Source organism: Malaclemys terrapin, chromosome 1 (assembly GCF_027887155.1).
Source record: "Malaclemys terrapin pileata isolate rMalTer1 chromosome 1, rMalTer1.hap1, whole genome shotgun sequence".
Lineage (NCBI taxonomy): Eukaryota > Metazoa > Chordata > Testudines > Emydidae > Malaclemys > Malaclemys terrapin.
In genome coordinates, this window is record NC_071505.1 from 99,268,091 (window position 1) to 99,280,814 (window position 12,724).

General features: G+C 39.9%; 1 protein-coding gene across 2 annotated transcripts in view; it reads left to right on the forward strand.

The window, feature by feature from the left end:
• SLC41A2 (solute carrier family 41 member 2) overlaps positions 1 to 12,724 on the forward strand; it is a 103,950-nt gene that overhangs the window by 75,433 nt on the left and 15,793 nt on the right. For both annotated transcript variants that reach the window (XM_054032993.1, XM_054032985.1), the window contains exons 9-10: positions 4,399 to 4,530; positions 7,791 to 7,939. In XM_054032993.1, the coding sequence (XP_053888968.1) occupies positions 4,399 to 4,530; positions 7,791 to 7,939 (281 nt within the window). The remainder of the gene's footprint in view (positions 1 to 4,398; positions 4,531 to 7,790; positions 7,940 to 12,724) is intronic.

Here is a 12,724-nt window from a genome sequence, read left to right on the forward strand (position 1 = left end):
TGCAATCTGAAACTGGTATTGCGTCATACATGATATGAATTGCATCATGTTATTCCTAGAAGTTATGGATGATGCAATCATAACGAAGCTTACATCACTCTGCTGAACAAATTGCCCTATATCAGCTCTAGAAATCAGACAGTGTTGTGCTGTCTTATTTGTCAGTGTTTGATTTTGCAAAGGGACACATTTCTGTTTAGCCAAAGTGAGCAGAGATGCCTCGTACTTGTGTGAACAGTGCAGATAACTTCTGCTATGTTTGTGGTGAAGTGACTTTTGCATCACAAAAGCGCAGTATAACCACTATGGTTAAGAAAGCCTATCCCCTTTATTTTGGCTGCAAAATTGGAGATCAGGACAAGAGGTGGGCCCCACACATATGCTGCAACACTTGTGCAACAAATCTTCGCCAGTGGTTGAACAGGAAAAGGAAATCTATGCCTTTTGCAGTGCCAATGATTTGGAGAGAGCCAACAGATCATACCAGCAATTGTTACTTCTGCATGGTGCCTCCAGTTGGGAAAGGTGTGTCAAAGAAGAAAAAGTGGACTGTGCATTATCCAAACATTCCATCAACTATACGCCCAGTACCCCACGGAGAAGGACTGCCGGTTCCTGATGGAGCAGAATCATTCTCACTTGAGTCAGACGAGGAAGAGGATGAAACTTCTGGTCCTGAACCATCAATGTCACAGGACCCACATTTTCTCCCATCCTCCTCCTCTGAACCACACCTCATAACACAAGGTGAACTGAATGACCTTGTCAGGGATTTGGAACTACTCAAGAGTAAGGCAGAGCTGTTGGGCTCCAGACTACAGCAGTGGAATCTCCTGGCAGGTGATGTTAGGGTTTCCATGTTCCGTGACCGTCAAAAGGATTTTGTCCCATTCTTCTTCATGGAAGGTGATCTTGTAGCCTGCAACAACATTGATGGTGTGATGGCAGCCCTCAACATCGTTCACGATCCAGATGAGTGGAGACTGTTCATTGATTCATCAAAGACGAGTCTTAAAGCTGTTTTACTGCATAATGGCAATGTTTTGCCATCAATTCCAGTTGGTCATGCAGTCCATATGAAGGAAACCTATGACAACATGAAACAACTTTTGAGGTGCATAAACTATGACCAACATCAGTGGCAACTTTGTGGCGATTTGAAGGTTGTTGCTTTCTTGCTTGGTCTGCAGACTGGATACACAAAGTACAGCTGTTTTCTCTGCGAATGGGATAGTCGTGCAAGAGATTCCCACTACATCAAGAAAGATTGGCCACTCCGACAGTCATTGGAGCCTGGGAGGAAAAGTGTTCAGCATCCACCACTTGTTGAATCAAGGAAGATTTTGTTACCACCCTTACACATCAAGCTGGGTCTGATGAAGAACTTTGTCAAGGCCATTGACAAAACACAAGCAGCTTTCAAGTACCTCCGTGGAAAATTTCCAAAGTTAAGTGAAGCTAAGATAAAGGAAGGTGTCTTTGTTGGTCCTCAGATTCGTGAACTTCTTCGAGATGATGCATTTGACCATGCACTGCGTGGCAAGGAAAAGATGGCATGGAAAGCCTTCCAGTTAGTGGCAATAAATTTTCTTGGAAACAACAAGGCAGACAACTACAGGTTGTTGGTGGAAAACCTCCTCGAGGCATACAAAAGCCTTGGTTGCAACATGTCACTAAAGATACATTTTTTGCACTCTCATCTAGATTTTTTTCCACCGAACTGCGGAGCAGTGAGCGATGAGCATGGCGAGCGATTTCACCAGGACATTGCAACAATGGAGAAACGCTATCAGGGCAAATGGAGCCCATCAATGCTTGCAGACTATTGCTGGACAGTGACAAGAGATGCTCCATTTAATGAATACAAGAGACAAGCCAAGAAGCGCCGAGTAGACACTAAATAGGACTAAACTATGTACAGAATAGTTTTTTGCCTTTTGTTTCATAATAAATTTTATTTAGATAACCCTTTTGCTGATTTTTAAAGTGTTACATAAACAGGACAGGTGAAATATTATCATGTAAAGCAACCATAAACACATGAAAAGACCTAGGTTTACAATTTATGATTAAAACTCTACTACCTACACAATATATATAGGCATAAAATGTAAAAACTTAAATATCTTAGAAACAGTAGCCAATCAGTTGTTTTAATTGTCATATTTGAATTCAGCACATCAAAATACATAATAAATAGCACATTTTATCTCTGAAGCAGACGACTTCTCAAAAATTGTAGACCAGTGTTACAGCTCAGTTTTCTGTTGTGTCTTGTCCCTTCTATCTCTATGCTGACATAACATCTATCTTCCTATCAGAGTTGTGAACATTATCTACATTTTTTGTTGTTCGCTTTTTGAATGCTATCCAAACATTTTGAGGCTCTTTAATTTCAGAAGAAGTCATTTTCTTTCCTATGACTCTTATTTCTATAGATTTATTTCAGAATATGTCTTTTAAAAAAACTATTTACCATTTTGAGGCTATGCTCTTGTGGTTTATTAACACCAGAATTGTTTCATAGAAATGTGGCATTATACTGGTATAGTGCAGCTACTTTGCTTTATACTGCCAATATATATATACTGTACACTATTCATATATATAGTGGCTTAACTTCAAATATGTTCTATTTTAAAATATTTTGGCAAAATGCTAATAATAAAATTAAGTTCAGAATAATCTTACAGAAGCCAGCCCTGGGCCAGTCCAAAGAAGTAAAGTGTGTGCGGGTGGTCGGTTAGCCAAGAGGTTGATTGGTATCAGGGGCAGTCCGGGGCACTGGCTCGAGTTCTCACAGGGGTCAGTAACTGGAAGATCCAATCCAAGGGACTGGGTTAGCAGGTTAGGGAGGCGAGGTAAGGCAAGGCAGCATGGCAACAAAGTGGCGTCAGACAAGGTAGGGTGAGGCAGCAAGGCAGGATCAGGTGAGGCAATCTAGGCAGCAGTGAGCAGGCAATGGTTTGTTGCTCAGACAGCTTCCTCCTGGGGCCTTTGTATAATCCAGGCTCCCAATGAGAGTGCTGCCTGTCCATCCAATCAGAGACCTGGGGTTTGGTTGCTGTGGCTCTGTAGGCCTTTAGCACTAAGGCTGTTGGTCCAGGGCAGTGGTTAAGTGCTCTGTCGTGGTTCAGCAGCTAAGTATGCTGCCTAAGGACCTTGAGAGTCTAGGTTCAGTATTGATATCCTGACAGTATTCCAAAAATAACTACATTAAAATAGTGTTAAGTCTGAAAGAACTTATAACTTAAGGATGAAAAAATGTAGAGATGTTGTCTTCATCTCTAAACCAAGTACTGGAAATTCAGCATTAAGATTTCACTTAAAAGAATTCCAAACGTGTTAACGTACGGATATGCACAGTTAATGCAGCCAAACAACCTTAATTCGTGCCCAGTAGCAAAGCTGTGCAGTAACCATCTGATTATGCTTAAGACATTTGGTGTATGTGGTCCTAGATTAGATTTTGTTTTTTGAAGACAAGAGGTTTTTCTCATATTTTTTCCCTTTATGGTGTCCTTAGCTATTTAACTATTGTCCAGCGCTCCACAATAAATACCACTCTCGTCAGCTCCCTGCATTGGAATCAAACTCTCTGCCCCCTCCATCATTTTTAGTTATTATCCTGAGTGGAGTGATCTTTGATGGTTTAAAGTGATGCATTCTACTCTATTGTCCAATACATGAATATATTTATAATAATCAAACTTTTATTCCTTAAGTGAAAAAGTGATGAAAAATTAGATAATTTGGAAAAATTTAATATAAAGATGGATAATATAAAAACAGGTGAAAAGTTCTCTATACCTGCTGTCCAAAGACAATTATTAAGATGATAGATCTAAAATTCTTGAATCCAGCCCTCCAGCAGATGAATAGTAAGAATTCTCTGACCATAGAATTCTGCAACCATTAAACTGCCTCACCAGCATGCAATCCTCTTCATGCTTCTAAGGGTATCATGGCTCTCTTGCATTGGTTCCAAAAGCAATTTAGTCTTTAAATGAAGACAGGATATCTTTTTAAAGAGATGTGCTATAGCTTAAATTGAAGTTATGGGCTTGATATAGGAATTACTGGCTGAGGTTCTATGGCCTATGTTGTGCAAGAGGTCAGACTAAATGATCATATCGGTCTCTTCTGGCCTTAAAAATCTATGAATCTATGCAAATCAAATCTGGGCAAGAGCTGAGTTCAATTTTATTTTGAGTCTTCCAGTCACATTGTGTTTAGTGTTGGCCTGACTAGAAGCAGAATAATACATTTCCATGGTGAAGATGTTTTCACCTTTTGACCTTTGTACGCTGTGTGATGGGCGTAATAGCAGTTGATAAGTTTGATAAATTGTTATCTGAGAAGAATCAGTGAAAGATGTCATTTTTTTTTCTGTTTCAGGTATTGGTGGTAATTTAGTGGCAATTCAAGCTAGCAGAATTTCTACCTACCTCCATTTACATAGCATTCCTGGAGAGTTGCCAGAAGAAGCAAAGGGTTGCTATTACCCATGCAGAACCTATTATGGTACAGGTATGTGTTGGTGGTTGTTAATTGTTGCAACTAGATTGTTGCACTCTTTTCAGCTGTTGCTGTGATAGGTAGACAGTAATGAAAGATTCCTCTACCTGCAACAATTGAGCGGTAGGGAGGTCATGTGTAGGGCTTGAGTGGGAGAAGTGTAACAGGGACCGAGAGACAGAGATGGAAGTCAGGAGTGGTTAAAGACACTCCCCAAATGGCTGCACTCAGAGCTGCTTTGTCCTTTTATCCTCCAGTAACTCATTAACTTCTGCAGAAGTTAATCTGCAGAAAAGGACCTAGGGGTTACAGTGGACGAGAAGCTGGATATGATAACAGTGTGCCCTTGTTGCCAAGAAGGTTAACGGCATTTTGGGCTGTATAAGTAGGGGCATTGCCAGCAGATTGAGGGACATGATCATTCCCCTCTATTCGACATTGGTGAGGCCTCATCTGGAGTACTGTGTCCAGTTTTGGGCCCCACACTACAAGAAGGATGTGGAAAAATTGGAAAGAGTCCAGGGGAGAGCAACAAAAATGATTAGGGGGCTGGAGCACATGACTTATGAGGAGAGGCTGAGAGGACTGGGATTGTTTAGTCTGCAGGAGAAACAAATGAGGGGGGATTTGATAGCTGCTTTCAACTACCTGAAGGGGGGTTCCAAAGAGGATGGATCTAGACTGTTCTCAGTGGTACCAGATGACAGGACAAGGAGTAATGGTCTCAAGTTACAGTGTGGGAGGTTTAGTTTGGATATTAGGAAAAACTTTTTCACTAGGAGTGTGCTGAAGCACTGGAATGGGTTACCGAGGGAGGTGGTGGAATCTCCTTCCTTAGAGGTTTTTAAGGTCAGGCTTGACAAAGCCTGGCTGGGATGATTTAATTGGGGATTGGTCTTGCTGTGAGCAGGGGGATGGACTAAATGACCTCCTGAGGTCCCTTCCAACCCTGATATTCTATGATTCTATTAACTTATCTCTCCCATCCAACCTCAGAAGTTCACTCCCGTTCTCCACCAACACCCCGTTTACCCTCGCTGTCAAGTCCTGGCTAGGAGTCAACCAGGGCTGGCTCTAGGATTTTTGCCGCCCCAAGCAAAAAAATTTTGGCCGCCCCCCCCCTTTTTTTTTCATGCTCCCCTGCCCCCGGCCCCGCCCCAACTCCACCCTTTTCGAACCCCTTTCCCAAATCCCCAGCCCCGCCTCCTCCCCCAGCGTGCTGCATTCCCCCCCATTGCTTCCTGCGGGCCCCCCACAACCTCCCACCGTAGCTCAACTCCGCTCCGCCTGCTCCCCCCGGGCATGCCACCGCTCCGCTTCTCCCACCTCCCTCTCAGGCGAGGGAGGGCGGAGAAGCGGAGCAGCAGCGCATTCAGGGGAGCAGGCGGAGCGGAGGTGAGCTAGAGTAGGGGGGGGCGCAGGAAGTAATGGGGGGGTAGAGGAACCACTCCCCGCTCCAGCTCACCCCCGCCGCTTCCCCCGAGCGCCCCGCCACTCGGCTTCTCCTCCCTCCCAGCGGTGCTGCGCGAAACAGCTGTTTCACACACGGCGAGCCTGGAAGGGAGGGGGGAGAAGCAAAGCGGCAGTGGCATGTTCAGGGGAGCAGGCGGAGGTGGAGAGAAGGCGAGCTGGCGGGGGCCCTTTTTCCCCATGCTCCGGAGTCGGCGCCTATGATGGCCAGTGCCAGAATGCCGCCCCTAGAAATGTACCGCCCCAAGCACCTGCTTGTTTTGCCTGGAGCCGGCCCTGGAGTCAACACACATGCACACATTGTCCTTCTCTTTCCAGTATTTGTGGAGTGTGTGCTGATTAAATACTGGGTTCATTATAAATAGTCTCTGCTTTCCCCTCACAAACCAACCCTCTGACTCTCTTGGACCTCACCCCCTTCTCTGGGTCCTTGCTTCTTCATCACCACCACCACTCCCACCTCCCAATCCCTGCTTCCTCATCGCGACCACTGCTCCCCTCCAACACACCCCTCCAGAATGCCTGCTTCCCTCCCATTCCACTCCACTTTATCACCTTGCCTTCAGGTGTCTGCTTCCCCTTCCATGCCCTAGTCCCCACCTTCCTCCCTTACCCCCCCCCAAAACCCTATCTTCCAGGCTTTCATGTCTGTTAGCCTCCTAGCTACTCAGTCTCCCCATACAGCAAGTTATGCTGCTGCCTCTGATCTGTGTAGGCAGCAGCAGAGATTCCATTGCCTGCAGCACCAGGTAGTCTGACTTTCCTCTAAGCTGAGATATTCTGGTTTTCTAGTTTCCCCCAAAATCAATACAGTTCTCTCCACTCCCTGAAATTTTGGAAATGATCAGATGCGGTGTTCCAACATTAGCACCTTACGTACAGAGAAGCAAAGAAATGCCATCAAGTTGAGTGTAGAGTCTTGCTTTGCTTGGCTAATAAGGAATTTCATTCATTCAAGTGTAAATTTTGTAATATGTCAGCCTATCCTGTAGGAGTTGAATCGTATTAAGGCAAAGACTTGATTCTCCCAGACCTTGTTTTGTTTCCCGACTTTCTTCACCCTCTTTACTAATTGGGAAAAGTATCCTTCAGCTATCTAGTGCTGTTCTATAAACCAGCAGATAGTGTTGTAGCTGAAACTTTACCCAGATGCCAAGAACTTTTTATTTCCTGCTTCACCTTGTTAGCCTAAGTCATAATGGTTTTATTCCATCCATGTGATAATACTTGAATGAGAAGTTTCCAGTCAAGTTGTTATCATCATGCCACACAATGGTTGCTCTGACTTCCACAGTTTTTCCTTAAATTTAGAACAGAAGGTACCATTTGTAAATGTGTGATAGCTTTTGGCAAGAGTTGATTTTTGAGAAGCTTCAGTTGCTCTTTGATATTTATTAAATGTACTTCTAACTAATAAATAAAAAATAGGTGAATGTGAAGTTACTACTTAGCAATATAAAAAGCCCTCTGAGGGACTTATGTAGAAGGTAAGGGTGGCCAAAACTTCCCTCTCTTGAGGGAACATATAGGGGCCTACTGCAACTTAAAGTGGGTGGTAATGTTTAGGTAAGGAACCCAATCAAGGTGGCCAGGGGATGGTCTGATTCAGAGTAGACCGTCAGCAGTCCTGTTGATCCCCTGGCAGACACTAAACATAGAAGAAACTCTGAGGGAATTTGATGGTGAAAGTCATGCATACCCTCCCAGAAGGGTACAATTTGCACTCCTTCTATTATTGATAAAAATATTTTCCAGCTTTCAAAGGGATAAACGGCATTTTTATTTTTATTTTTGTATTACAGGAGTAAATAACAAATCAGCCCAAGTTCTTCTCCTTTTGGTGATTCCTGGGCATTTAATTTTCTTGTACACCATCCATTTAATGAAAAGTGGTCATACCTCTTTGACTCCAGTTTTTATAGCAGTATATTTGTTTGCAGCCCTGCTACAGGTAAGAATAAAAAATGGTTATAATATGTTTTAGCTCTCAAAGAATACCATGTTTGATACTTGCTTTTAGATATGTAAAGAGTAGAAGCAATAGGGTGTGTGTGTCCGTGTTATGGGTTATCTTTGTAATAAATTATTATCACACATACCCAACAGCTTCTACAACTGCATTTTGGGGTTTCTCATCAGATATCTCACCGTGTCATTTTCCCAAGTGTATGTTGTGCTTTTTCTCTGTTCCTGTAAGCATTATGATAAACAATGGGAAAGGAATATGGCCTTTATTAATAGAAAGCAGGCCAAGAAAAATTCCTAAAAAAGTCTCAACTTGGTTTCATTCAAATAAAATGGATCACAATCTTGTTGGTTAACATAACCCACAAATGTAACAGTCTTACCTATATGCTTGTGTGCATCTCTTAAACACTCATTAAAGGTGAAGTCAGTTTAGCAGTAACCAGAATAATAATTGTTAATTGCATCTGTTGTTTTTATTAATTTTTATTTATGTATTTATTTTTGCATCACTTTTGCTGGCTTTATTTAAGTCTCTAGCCCAAGCAATAGCAGCAGTTGAAAGGAGCCTTTGAAATAGTCATAGCGTAAGCTGAAGTCACTCCAAATAAAGAAATCAGCTTATACATTGAATTTTTTATGTACAGTCAAGTTTTAGTTAAAACTTTGCTGAGTTGAATAAAACATTTAGTTATATTTTTTTTTTAAAAAATGAAGGACATACTTGAAAGATCCATATGTGGAGTGTAGGTTTTACTTCTAAAATAACTATTACCAAGTTATCTTTAAAACTAACATAATCCTAGTCAACAAATCTCTTACATAAAAAAAACAAAACCCTGTAATTCAGTGTTCTGAACTCTGTTTTTCTGTGTTTATTGTAGTGGTGTTGTTTCAGTTTAATTGTAAATGGATAAAAAAAATCACCTGGATTGTATATTTTAAATATACTAATTTTTTTGTGTAGATCTGCTGAAGTTAGAAATTCAGTGATTAAAAAGATGGATTTTGCGAACTGCTAGCATTTGAATTTTATTTGAGAACACCACCATTTTTTCAGCTAGTATACAACTGGAAAACTCAAGGCCTTGCATATAACTGTGACTCATACTAAAATTGTCATGCCATTATTTTTAACTCTTTTCCTTCATACTTCATGTTCTTTCCCATTCTATCACTTTGATTTGTTTAATTTCTCCTTCTCCACCCCACTCTCATGGACTTACTTTACATTGTCCTGATGCAGATTTCACTGAAAGCAATGGAACTGCTGGAAGAAATTGATTTTATGTTTTTCTGTTATAATTATATTAGCAACTATGCAATTACTATATTATAATTTCCCTCAGTTTTGAATTGGCATTTGGAAAGTCTCAGGTTTCTCTTGCTGCTAACTGCTGATGCTAAGAATAGGCAGGGCTTTTTAGAATGGCATGGTAGAAAAATCTTGGCATCAGCATAAGTACACATTTAAAGTACATTTTCAAAAATGCAAGAAAATTGCAAGGCCTGATTCACCTTTCACTTATGCCAGTTTTACAGTAGTAATATTCCACTGACATCAGTACAGTCCATCCTGATTTTTAATCTGATATAAGCAAGAGGAGGCTGAAGCTTGCAGTTTTTCCTTTTGTGGATGATTTTCCCTTTACCACCATCTATCTCTGGCCATGACAGACATTTTGCAGTTATTGTTCTTTAGTGGCTGAATCACAACTATTGCACACTATAATTTTTAAGGGTCTTTTGCAAAGTTACAATTAAGAATCCCATATTTCTAGACCTTATGAAAATGTTCCACTACATTGATGGTTTCTTTTCTCTTCCTTTATTCCCATTTTGTTATACCAGATATAATCACATTTCTATAATGCTGGTATATAGAAAGGTTTTGTATAGCTTTAATTAGCAGAATTCAGATTTTCATATAAATGACACTTCCCTGTCCCTTGAGTCATGATTACATCTTCAATTATCTGTACCACCTTAATCAGTTATGCTGGTGCTCTTTCTTACTGCCTATTGAGTGGGGGCCTCCCATGCAATTGCACGTTTCTTAGTTTTCTTCTTTTTTAACATTAAACCACTTCACTTCTTGCCTTTCATTTTCTGCTCAGCACTAGTGACCACATCTAGACACCTTGATAGTAATGAGAATAGTTTGAAATTACAAACTCAATCCTTCTCTGCTGGCCTTTCTTTAGAGATATGCATAGATCAACTCCAATCTTGTTCTAATTCTTTTTTTCCCTTGGGACTTTTATATTTTGTCCTCCTTCAACAGTTAGCCTTTTCAAGGATTTAGTGTTTTGCCTTCATAATAAGATTAGAAAATCTCACAGCTAATTACTGTCATTTCAGTTATCAACCAAACCACAATCTCTTGAGCAATGAAATGCAAAACTTGGAGTTGTTTCCACTTTGTGTTTAAATCTTCAGTATACATCTTGTTTTATGAAAGACCTACATTTTAACAGGGTAAAAGTGCTTTTTTTAAATCTGAGGTAACAAATGAATATCTGTAGACAGCCAGAACACAATAATACCCAAAGGCAATAATCAGTTATGGGCAGTCTAAACTGAACAGGTTTGATATCCTATTGCTTAATTCATTATATTCATTTAGGGCAAAAATCTGTTGTAGAATATTTGCACTTTCTTTCTGTTATGGTGATCATAGCCACATACTGAATCTATTTATAGTCCCTCTGGTATACTAAAATTCTGCTTAATAAATGAAAATGGATGACTTTTCTAGCCCTAAAAACCTCTTGACATTTTCAAGATGATTATAAAGGAGAACAGAGCTTTGATCGTGATGGGAACCACTGGTTTAATGTAACTAATCTCTCCACAGCAACACCGCTGTATCTTCCACCGAGTAGCCCACCCAACAGGTTGGTTTTCCTTTTTGGTGGTTCGGGTTCAGTAGTTTCTGCATCAGAGTGTTGCTTTTTTAAGACTTCTGAAAACATGCTTGACACCTCGTCCCTCTCAGATTTTGGAAGGCATTTCAGATTCTTAAACCTTGGGTCCAGTGCTGTAGCTATCATTAGAAATCTCACATTGGTACCTTTTTTGAGTTTTGTCAGATCTGCAGCGAAAGTATTCTTAAAATGAACAACATGTGCTGGGTCATCATTCAAGACTTCTATAACAAGAAATACATGTCAGAATGTGGGTAAAACAAAGTAGGGGACATACAGTTTTTCCCCCAAGCAGTTCAGTCACAAATTTAATTAACGCATTATTTTTTTAATGAGTGTCATCAGCATGGAAACATGTCCTCTGTAATGGTGGCCGAAGCATGAAGGGGCATACAAATGTTTAGCATATCTGGCACGTAAATACCTTGCAATGTTGGCTACAAAAGTCCCATGCAAATGCCTGTTCTCACTTTCTGGTGACACTGTAATTAAGAAGCAGGCAGCATTATCTTCTGTAAATGTAAACAGACTTGTTTGTCTTAGTGATTGGCTGAACAAGAAGAAGGACTGATTGGACTTATAGGCTCTGAAGTTTTACATTGTTTTGTTTTTGAGGGCAGTTATGCAACAACAACAAAATCTACATTTGTAAGTTGCACTTTCACGACAAAGAGATTGCACTACAGTACTTGTATGAGGTCGGTTGAAAAATACAATTTCTTTTATCATTTTTACAGTGCAAATATTTGTAATCAAAAGTAATATACACTTTGATTTCAATTACAACACAAACTACAATATATTTGAAAATGTAGAAAAACATCCAAAATACTTAATTCATTTCAATTGGTATTCTATTGTTTAACAGTGCGATTAAACCTGCGATCAATTTTTTTGAGTTAATCGCGTGAGTTAACTGCAATTAATCGACAGCCCTAGTTTACATAAATATAAATTAGCATTAATATAGATTTAGTTATTACTAATTGATAGTATGCTATGTGTAGTAACAGAAAAACTTGTAGAAAGTCACGGAATGAATTGACAATCACTTTTTAAACATAACCATTGACCTCTGTAAATACTGGTTTTGATTTTGAAAATAATGTTAACTAGTCAGTATTATGGACTAACGATCATTTTTATAAACAAAGCTGTTTTGATTTTCAAAAGATGAAAAAAAAATTGCAAACAACTTTGTTTTGTTCCTCTAACTGTAAATGTACCATGTCTTTTAACTAAATAAATGATTTGGATCTATTGCTTGAAATCTTGGCTCTGTTGAACTCAATGGCAAAACTTCTGCTAACATCAATGGGGTCAATATTTCAATCATTTTATTTACATTACATCTGAGAAAAAGTAAATTACTTTTCATGAAGGGATACTTTTTTTTAAGATTGAGTGTAAAATCTCAGAAATAGGTTTCTAATATAAAGCCTGGCACATACTTATCTATAGCACCATTCTCAGGTAATGCAAAGTAAGTATTGTAATTATGCCTACACTATGTACAAATACCTACTGAAACCTATACATTACTTCATTTTATGAAAAATGCAAATAATACAGCATATATTGTCTGGGCAAACAATTGTATATTGCTGAAAATCAAACATGACAGCAGACTGATTTAAACATGGCTTGGGTTTGGTGTATATTGTATTGTTGAGGGGGGAACATATTTGTTTTCTGAAACCTATACAAAGCCAAGCTTTTGATATCTTCTTCTTGAAGATACAGTCTGGCTATGGACCAACAATGCATATCTGATTGAATAGCTCAGGGACATGCAAAAGGGAGGCAAGCAGGGATACAGGGTTCCCCCTCCCCCAATAATCAGC